Source organism: Dromiciops gliroides, chromosome 2 (assembly GCF_019393635.1).
Source record: "Dromiciops gliroides isolate mDroGli1 chromosome 2, mDroGli1.pri, whole genome shotgun sequence".
NCBI lineage: Eukaryota > Metazoa > Chordata > Mammalia > Microbiotheria > Microbiotheriidae > Dromiciops > Dromiciops gliroides.
Window position 1 is genome coordinate 218,318,272 of NC_057862.1, and position 10,753 is coordinate 218,329,024.

The 10,753-nt window shown below is 39.0% G+C and overlaps 1 protein-coding gene across 5 annotated transcripts in view; it reads right to left on the reverse strand.

Annotated features, from left to right (window-relative positions):
• The window catches only part of SPATA7 (spermatogenesis associated 7), a 67,194-nt gene extending 59,256 nt beyond the window's left edge, over nt 1–7,938 (reverse strand). For 2 of the 5 annotated variants that reach the window (XM_043989990.1, XM_043989989.1), the window contains exons 1-3: nt 7,824–7,938; nt 2,673–2,747; nt 878–973 (exon numbers count right to left, since the gene is read on the reverse strand). In XM_043989990.1, the coding sequence (XP_043845925.1) occupies nt 878–973; nt 2,673–2,747; nt 7,824–7,857 (205 nt within the window). In that variant the 5' untranslated portion in view covers nt 7,858–7,938. The remainder of the gene's footprint in view (nt 1–877; nt 974–2,672; nt 2,748–7,823) is intronic. The other 3 variants (XM_043989993.1, XM_043989992.1, XM_043989991.1) reach the window with 2 other exon arrangements.
• Nucleotides 7,939–10,753: the final 2,815 nt, after the last annotated feature.

Below are 10,753 nucleotides of genomic sequence, written 5' to 3' on the forward strand. Positions count from 1 at the left end.
AAAACCTGCTACTAGTAAAGCCAGGACTATGACAAAGAGTCTTATAGACTATCATATTAAAGGAAGCTTATCTCCAAATAAGCAGATGAGAATAGACATTAAAGTCATAGAAAAAAGTGTGTAACATCAGCATTATTAAAACATTAGAATATAATATTTTAGACAATCACTAATCAGTTGTATCTGAAAAGTAACAGATAAAAAACATGCACAATGGTTCTAACAATGTTACAGAATACTACAGTTATCTTAACTTTTAGTCAATGATGATAACAAAGGACTCTTTTGGTTATTTAAAATAAAAAAGTGCAGCAACTGAAAAAATAAGCAAACTTCAAGCATTCAGCAAAATAGCACTGAAGAAAATAATACTAAGTTTAAGTTATCAAAGAATCATATTCAAGAAAGTACTCATATGCGGTTCAATTTTGAGGGGCAAAAATGTAATATAAAGAACCTGAATTCTGAAGACTCTTATTTTTTAAAAAGTAGGGTTTTTTGGTTATTTCTCTATTCCAAATAAAAAACAAAAAGCAAATTTGAAAATATTTGGTGTGCTGACATGAAAGATTAAATGCTACAGAGATAAAACATAAATAAAGACCATAAAAAAAGGACAGTCAGGGCTGTGTCACCATTCAAATATAGATTAAAAGGCCAGTTTTATGGGAAAAGTCATACATTTGCTAAATTGGTTTAGTGATTTGAAAAAAATGAAGTTAAGTAGATATTAACTAAACTGATCTCATCCAGGTGCTGAACCAATCACATGAATCTTTCTACAACCCAATTTACCCATTCTTGCTACAGGTGGATTCTAATGAGAACTGAAGGGGCTAAAATTGTGTGTAGAAGGTTCATATATGCACATTTTTACCTTTGGCTGAAAGGATTTTATTATAGTGAACAGCCATGTGGTTCTTGATCAGGTAGAGGGTACTTAGTCTGAGAGAGGAGGAGTCAGTGCAAAAAGCTATAAAATTAAAACACATTTGATCATTACATATTTCAATCTAATATAAAAAGGACCAAGACATTAGATAAGCAAAGAAACAGTTACCGATAAGCAAGATCATCCCCATAAATCATTATGAAATATAATTAAGTAGATACTGAGAAAAGTAAGTATGTGATCTGATCCTGGCTGACTTCAGATAAGATGTTTACGAGGGAGATGCAACCTTTTCCAGAGAGCACACAAGAATTCTTAGAAAAGGTAACAAGCATTTCAGATTCCACTCCTTGTAAAACACTATCTTTCCTTATATTTGCAATACTAAATCTGCTTAAGGGCTTTCAATTTTCCTAACTAAAAAAAGCTCAGTTATCCATATATTTGATAACAAGGTGCGATGGTATTTTTTCTTATACTTCATTTTACTTCATTCCTTAAGTATGGAACAAAAAACCCAAAGGAAATAAACCCTAACACAACATATATCAAAGACCCTATCTGGCTATGATTTAAAAAACATTGCTGTATCTACCAACCTGATAATAATGCCTTGTTTCCAAACTTACGATGCTACCTTATAAAACACCAACAGCAATCCATTCAAGTTCCACAAAGGCACAGTCCCCAAACCTCACCCAAACTATTTCAAGAACACCCTCTACATAATTATGATCTTAAAGACACATGTATGAAAATATTTATGCAGTTTCTAAGTCTACCTTTGACAATGAAAAATACAAAGAGAAGTTCAAAATTATAAACTTGTATTTGTATATAGACCTTAAAAAAAGGCAAATCAAGAGATTTGAAGGTGTAATTGAAAAGTCCCATTCTCCTACTCTTTCCTGTACATGTAAAAAAGAATTTATTTTCCATTATTTGGCTGAAAATGTATTCATTTGTAATTTAAGAGCTACAATATAAAAACATTCACAAAATATAAATTTGCTTTGATGGTAAAAATAAAGAAAAAAAATTTCTTTTTTGGGGGGGGGAGGGCAATGAAGGTTAAGTGACTTGCCCATGGTCACACAGCTAGTAAGTGTCAAGTGTCTGAGGCTGGATTTGAACTCAGGTCTTTCTGAATCCAGGCCCTATCCACTGGGACACCTAGCTGCTCCCCCCCCAAAAAAAAACATTTATTCTTACTAAATACTTTCCTAATAAAGAATTATAAGAAAAGAATACCAAATATCCTTCTCATTCAAAGGTGCAGGTTCCAGAGATCTTCGTAATAAATAAGGCAAATCTATGAGTATTATTTTGACAGTTTCCTTACAAAATCTCTTTTTTCCAATCTTCTTTAAATTCTTCTAATTAATTACACATCAGGGATAAGGTCTCAATAAAATGTTGATACAGAATTAAAATTATTCTATGCCACCTATTAATCTCCATTTAAATAAGGCATGACTAAGAATATATGTAGGCAGCATCAATTTGTAGCCAGTAGGAGGCAGGAAAGTTGGGTACAGAATACAGTTGAATTCGTGTTGTTTAACGTACTGAATATCTGAAAAAATGAATCACTGAATCTGGAAGTTTTCCTACTAATATCTAAAAATTACTTTGTAGTTAGCAAGCAGATACATTAGATAACTTTCACTAAGTGAAATGACTTTTAAATCATGCAGTTTAACATGAATATACATGCAACATACAGAAATATGGTCCAACCTTTTAACAAAACATTCATTAGCCAGTATTTTTCACTTACCATTACTTTTTATGCTTAAGTGTCCTGTAAATGGGCTTGATGGACCATATCTGGGCATGGCAAGGTTTGTTCTGACTTTTAACAAAAATGTGACAATTAGAACAAAAGAAAATTTTCCGACAAAAGATATAATATGGAGAATAAGTTGTAAGTTTTTATTTAACTAAAACATCAGACTGCAATTTTATTTTGTATTCTTTACAAGATTGCATTTTTGTTCTAATATGTTTTCTTGGGCTACAACATCAATCATGGTTCTGTGACACTTTATTTTAAGCCTTTATATGCTTCTTGTAAAATGACAAATTGACCACAGATATTTAATTGGACAAATATTAAACTTTTATTGGGTCAAGTACTATGCTAGGCACTGAGACTATACAAACAAGAAAACATTGTCCCTGCTCTCAAGAAACTTGAAATCTAATAGACAGAGCATATTATATATACAAATAAGTGTATAATATATAGAAAGTGATAAGATCAAAGGGAAGGTTCACAGTACTGTGACAAAATGTGAGGAGGAAGAGATCACATTCAGATTGCTGATTGGTGGGGAGTGGTTGTGGGGGAGGGAGGTGTTGTTCAGGGAGGATTTCATGGAAGTCATATTTAAGGAACTTATTTCAAGCAAGGAAATGAAGGTCAAGATTTAAAAACACCTAGAAGGGGTAGCTAGGTGGTGCAGTGGGTAAAGCACCGGCCCTGGATTCAGGAGTACCTGAGTTCAAATCCGGCCTCAGACAGACAGACAGACAGACAGACACACACACACACACACACACACACACACACACCACCTAGAAGTCTAATTTGCCAGGAATGTAGAGTAAGTGAAACAGTGTAATGGAGCTAAATATGAAAATCTTTGAATCAATCAATCAATAAACATCTTACTATGTGCTAGACATTGTGTTAAATGCTAGATACACAACTAAAAGGAAAAACACTTTCTGCCATCAAATAGATAGCAATGTAGCCAGGAGGGTAGAGGCCAGAAGGAAAGCCTCTTGGTACAGGGGCATGATGAAGAGTTCAAAAGAAGTCCGAAAGCAGATGAGAAATGAGAGAAAACTGTCCTGAGCTTCCTCTTTAGACAGAGGCCCTGCCCAGAAGTCAAAGGATCCCATCAGAGGGGCAGGGGATAGTGATGAGACAGATGTGTGAGTACCAGGCAGATTCAGTAATCCTGAATCCCAGGCTAAGGAGTCTGCACAATTATGCTAGAGAGGCGATAGGGAGTTTTTGAGCCAGGGTAATGACATGGGGCAGATCTGCACAGTTGGATGCAGCAGCTATACAAAGGATGGAAGGGGAGAGAGACTAGAGGTAAGGAAGGCCAACTGGGAGATTAAATAGTCTGAATAAGAGCTGAGGAGTGTTCTTTAAAAGGAAAGTATGGAAATGAGATATTTCAGAGAGAACTGACAGTAATCAAAAATTAACAGAATATGAAAGAAAAAGAAGAGTCAAAGATGGTATCATGGTGGGGGTAAGAAAGTTATAATTCTTTTTAAAGGATATTGGAGGGGGCGGCTAGGTGGCGCAGTGGATAAAAGCACCGGCCCTGGATTCAGGAGGACCTGAGTTCAAATCCGGCCTCAGACATTTGACACTTACTAGCTGTGTGACCCTGGGCAAGTCACTTAACCCCCATTGCCCTGCAAAAAACAAAAACAAAACAAATAAAGGATATTGGAGATCTAAGTCTATTTGTAGACAGAGGAAAGATCACAGATGTAGAGCTGGAAAAGTTACATTTGGAAATCACATGGTCCAAAAACCTCATGAAAGGATGAGGATATCAAGGACCAAGTTCACATACTTAAAAGCAGTACAGGGATTTGAACTGAGGTCCTTTGACTTTGTCTTAAATTTTTTTTTTTTCAGGGCAATGAGGGTTAAGTGACTTGCCCAGGGTCACACAGCTAGTAAGTGCCAAGTGTCTGGGGCCAGATTTGAACTCAGGTCCTCCTGAATCCAGGGCCAGTGCTTTATCCACTGTGCCACCTAGCTGCCCCCTGGTCCTTTGACTTTGACTCCAAATCTAGCACTCTCCTTACCACAATGCCCATCCCCCTCAATGTGGCCAATAGAAAGGAAGAGCATGAAGATGAGAGCAAATGATAAAGCAAGGTCCCAAAGGAAACTGGAGGGAACAGGAGGGAACAGAATCAGTGGCACAAGAGGAAAGGAATTGGCCAACGGGTCAGTTGTGAAAAGCTAAAGCATACTTGCTAAAAAAATGAGGGGGAAAAAAGTTTATGGTAGAACACAGATGCAAAAAGGAAAGTGATTGATGGAAAACAGACGTCAATATGACAGCTTCAAATAGTAAAGCAGAAGAGATTCTAACATGGAAAAACAGAGTAGAACTAGGGCCTTGGTAATAGGCCAAAGAGGTAGAGAGAAACTAGGTTACTTCAGGCAAGAAAAAAAGAGGCACAAACTTGAGTTACTAAGTGTATTAGCTTAACACCTCACAGTTTCTACTAAAAATCAGAAGGTTTGGACCTAGGTATTATTCCTCTAGACAATAAAAAGAGGGATGCTAATGGAAGTTGTTTGATTTAAAATTAGAGACTAAGAATAGGGTGGACAAGCCAATAAAATTCTAACCTGTTAAGGACCTAGTAGATGGGCCCAAGGAATAAAGGGGGATGACAAAAGGATGTACTGAAAGGAGCTGTTTAGTACTTTAAACTCATCTAAAGTGTATTGACTAATGTGAACTGTATGTGTATTTCAACAATACATTCCTTTTACCCTGATATGTTGTAAAGTTTATCTGAATTGTGTATGCTAGATCTCAGTGAATTGTGTGGGAGAAAATGTGTACTCCCAAAAAAGTAGGGGGAAAGGACAGGATCTTAAATGGGAGAAGTATCAAAGTTATTCAATGTATTCATACTCCAAACTAGCACTTCAAACTTGTTTTATAAGAGGAAGCCTAAGATGTGATAGGTCACATATATAAAGGAGTGAAAAAAAAAAGACTCAAAATTGTCTTTTTAAAAAGGTTTTTAAACTAAATTTTGGTAAAGTGTTAATTATGTTTTTAAATATTTAAAGATTCCTTCTCAGTAAACCATGATGGAAAGTTAAAAAAATTTAGTTTAAAAATTGCTAGTTTTTATAATACTTAATGTTGGTTTGACTTTTATTATTTATGGCTTATTAATAAATCGTGGCACATGGCAATTATGCCAAATATATAAAAGATGGAATTTATTTTAAAATTATGATATCAATAACAATGCCTAATGTATATGTGGTATCCCCCCTCCCTAGAGTGTAAATTCAGTAAGAAAAGGGAGTGTTTAATTTTTTTCCTTCATATCCCTAGCATCTTCCATAGTGCATTGTACATAGTATGTGCTTAATGTTTGTTAAATTGAATAAGTTATAAATATATATTGCAAACTGAGTAAAAACTAACTTTATTGGTCATATTATTAAAGCATTAATCTTAGCTTATGAGCTTTTTATTCAATAATCACATACTGGAAAACTATTGTATACGCAGAATTACACTATACACCTTGAGGGTATACAATATAGGACACATGATTCTTTTATGGAGAGAGAAAGAGAGAGAGAATATAAAACTCAAAAATCATAAAAGTATTTAGTTTCTCTTCTAAGGAAAAGGTGTTCACAATTTTATTTTTTTAAAACTATCTACACTTTAAGGCTTGTACAAGAAGAAAAGTTGTTTATGTTCAGATATATCTATGTTTAGCACACAATTTACTGCTCAATTAAGTGTTAATTATTTTCTAACAAGATGGACAAAGACCATTTGTTGTCAAATGATTAAGAAATTTCAAGGCAGAAGCAAGCATTTTCACCTAAAGATAAGCTACTCTTTCAAATAAAGATAGAAAACTGCATTCAAAGACTAGATATTGCCTTATTATGAGTTTTGGAATGAATTCTCTACGTTAGATCTGCTGTGTGAGCCCCGAATTGACTACTTCCAGTTTATCTGAGCAAAGGACAGACTAGTATGTTATGGGAAGAGAAAGAAGGTGGGGTTGAAAATTCACTGCTTGGGGTAGAGGGGATGTTCACATACCCTTAAGTCATAGGAAAACAGATCGTATTGGTTCTTAACCTTGGGGTCCATTAATTTTTTTTAATTTTTATTTTTGGATATAATTGTTTTCTTTGTAATCCTATGTATTTTATTTTATGCATTTAAAAACATTCTAAAAAGTGGTCTATGGGCTTCAACCAGACTGCCAAAATACTAACATGACATACAAAACTTCTATTGATTTAGTTGAACCCTCGACTTTTACAGTTAAGGGAACAGGTCTAGAGAGCAAACTGGGTGGTCCATTGGATAGTGTGCTGGATTTGAAGTCGGCCAGACCCGAGTTCAAATCCTGCCTCACACACTTGGCTCAGGCTCAGTTTCCTCGTCTGTATAATGGGGTTAAATAATAGCACCTACCTTACAGGTTTGTTTTGAGGATGAATTAACAGATGTAAAGCACTTTGCAAACCTTAAGCCTGTGTAAATGCTAGTCACCCTGACCCCCGACCCTAGTGCTGGGATTCAAAAATCAGGTTTCCTAAGTCCAAAACCATTGCTCTTTCCACTACTACACCTTGCTGCCTTTCTCACGGGTTAGTTGCTCCATTTTAACACCATCTTAATTACCTCAAAATCATAATTCTGCGCCAGAAAGGCGCCCTATGACGAAGGGACTCTACTACTAGTGGCCAAAAAAAATTTTTATACAACCCAACTCTGTGGAAGGGGAACCACGTGGAAGTGTCACAGCATAGGGTTTGTTTGGGGTTTTTTTTAAGGCTACTAGAAAGACCCGACCCTTAGAAATCATCTAAGTCGAACTTCCGATTTTTACAGATCGGGAAACTGAGGCTCGGGGAGACAAGGTTGAGCCTGGGTGGTCGGAGTGTGGTACACACCAAGGGGAAAGGTGAGGAGACCTCGGGAGGAAAGAGGTCACATTCGTGAAGCTGGGGGTGACTCCAGCAGCCCGGGGAGGGGGAGGGGTGGACTGGCGGGTGGGAGAGAGGGAATGGGGTTCGAGCCCCGTGAGAAAGGTGCACCCCCCGCCGCCCCCGCCCTCCCCCGAGCTTTCACACCCCGGCCACAGTGCACCGCGGCCCCTTTACCTCTCCGGGGGTTGTCCTGGTTCTTTCCTCCCATATTCTCCCCTTACTGCCGCTGCAAGAATACGGTGGGCCCCCCTCTACCCCCCCGACGGCTGATCTCCGGGCCTGGCCCAGCCCACCCACCCCGTTCCACCCTCCCGCGGCGGTGGTGGTGGCAGCGGCGGCGGCGACGGAAGCCGATGAAGAGAAAGCCTGATAGAGCCTCCGTCGCCCCGGGTGACTGTCGTCAGGCGGGTTGCTAAGGCGCCTTTGCGGCCGTGATTGTGACGTCATGACGCATAGGGGGCGTGGTTATCTTTCTCTCCCAGCCCCTCGATTCCAAGGCGAGCCTCTTGTCTTCCGAGGGGCAGGATTATGAAACTGGGAAAGAAAGGGGAGGAGTCCAAATTGAACTGAGAGGAAGGGGGGGTGGGGTTGGGGGTGGGCGGGGAGAAGGCAGGGAGTGAGGCGAAAATCCAGTGAGGAGGGAGGGAGCTGCTGGTCCTCTCAACCTGCTTTCCCCTCCCTTCTTTGGCGCAGCTCTAGTTCAGTGGAGGAAAGAGCCCAGATCTCTCTTTTCTTTCCCGGTCCTCTGAGCAACTCCCGGTTAGGAGGTAGATAGATGCTGACGACCCCAAGCTGGCCGGTCTGTTGTTGCTCTGAGATGCTTCCAGCCCCCCCGTAGAGAAGCCTCCTGTTATAGCGAGAAAAGTCAGAGCTCAGGAACTGATGCACAGCCTGCTGGCTTCGTCTCTGCAAGGAAGGTCTAGTGGTTTCATCTGGCACCTCTCCCTTGGGTCCAGAAAAAGTCAGAAGCAGACACTAGTGAGGTCATAGTAACATTTAACCAACTTCAGATAATTAAATTCACTTACGCTGCCACGAAGTTTTTAGATGAGTTAAAACCCCAATAGATTTAAAAATGGCTTACTTACAGGTTTTCACATTCACGCACAAAAAAAAGGTCGTGATGGGAATTAAAAATTTTCAAATATTTAACAATACCTGGTGATGTAAACTGCATCTTGAACATACGTGATTAGTTTTTAGTCTTGTTCTAATAACTGGACTACTGAATTTACCTGCAAATAATCACTTTTGAACGATCTGTGCCTAGAGAGGGAATTTAGATTAGCACGGCTAATGGAAAACATAATTAAGAAATCACTTATTTCACCTGGGGGCACCTACTTTTCACACGTGGGGTCCCCAGAGAGGCTGCTCTTAGTTCTTAAACTTTGAACATCCACTCAAAGCTATGGAACAAACACATTTAGTAAAGGTATTTAATGAATTAGCACAGTGAGAAAAGTAGCAATAAAACGGAGCAATATCCATGCAAGAAACATGTGTCCGGGGCATGTAGGTACGTCAGAGCACGGATGATGGGGCAAGTCAGTGTTGCTAAAATCATCACTCTGCTATCATCAGGCCTGCTACCTAATGGTCTCACGTGACACAGTCCCTGCCAGACATTGCTCCCTGTAAGAAGTCTTTTGGGACTGCTAAGCCTGGCTGGTTCTGCCGGGTGTATATTGCTCTGCTGGACATATGTGAGCTTACTCTTCCAGAATCTGCCTCCAAATGGAGCGCACAGCTGAGGTGTTACCTCTTTTCCATAAAAGAAAGGCTATGCCCCCACCATTTGTCATTTAGCTTAAAACCCTAGGTCTTAAGCTTCAGCTTTTTAAGTGAAAGAGAACTCTTTTTTTGGGGGGGGGGGGGCGGCGGGGCAATGAGGGTTAAGTGACTTGCCCAGGGTTACACAGCTAGTAAGTGTCAAGTGTCTGAGGCCCCATTTGAACTCAGGTCCTCCTGAATCCAGGGCCGGTGCTTTTATTCACTGCGCCACCTAGCTCCCTGGGAAATAGACTTTTCACAAACCCAGAATCAGACTAGCATCCCCCACCCCGCCCCGTCCTCTCCCTTTCCCTCCTCCCCCCTTAAGGATTCTGTTAGTTTTCAGACCTTTGGCTCTGAATTAGGAGGCTAATATTTCCAGTGGTCAAAGTTGCTACTTGGCCTTTGTCCCAAGCCTTTCTTTATTAGTTAGAGTTAAAAAGTCCTTGCAACTACCTTTTAATGTCTGATTGCCAATCCGTACCCCTTCAGAATAATTGTGAGTGCTTCTTTTTAGTTCAATAAACTACTGAGAGAACAACCTGGGTCGGCTTTCTCTGTCTTATTTCTCAACTTTGATACTCTTTTTTGAGAGAACGAATGAAATTGGAAAGACAAAGGAACAAAACTTCCCAGATGCAGCAGTGTGGAGGTAGCACTCTCTTCCAAATTTGTTTATATGTGTGTACACACACACACATGTGTATATGTGTATATATGCATGTATGCATGTATGTATGTATATGGGTAGTCAGGTGGTATAGTGAATAGAGTGCCAGGTCTGGAGTCAGGAAGACCTGGGTTCTAATCCAGTCTCAGACATTTACTAGCTCTATGTCCCTGTGGAATCACTTAACTCTGTTTGCCTCAGGTTCTTCATCTGTAAAATGAGCTGAAGAAGGAAATGGCAAACCACTCCATTTCTTTGCCAAGAAAACCCCAAATGGAATTACAAAAATGTATATATGTCTGACAACAAATTACCCTACATGTAGATATGGTTTGCATTGTTATATTTCAAGAGTTTTTATGGATATTAGATCTTAAAGTTAGAAGAGAAATAGAAATGATTTGGTCTATATTAGAAGGCCCAAAAAACTTAAGTGACCTGTCCAAGGTCACACAGCCAATTTGTTTACAATTGGATTAGGCAAATATTTTTTTCAAAATTCAATTTATTTTCAGTTCTGAATTATTTTCTTCATACCTCCCCCACTTCCACTCATTGAGAAGGCAAGATTTTTTAAAAACTGTTACAAATATGTATAGTCAAGCAAAACAAATCCCTGCATCAGCCATTTCCAAAGAAAAGAAAATATACTTTAATTTGC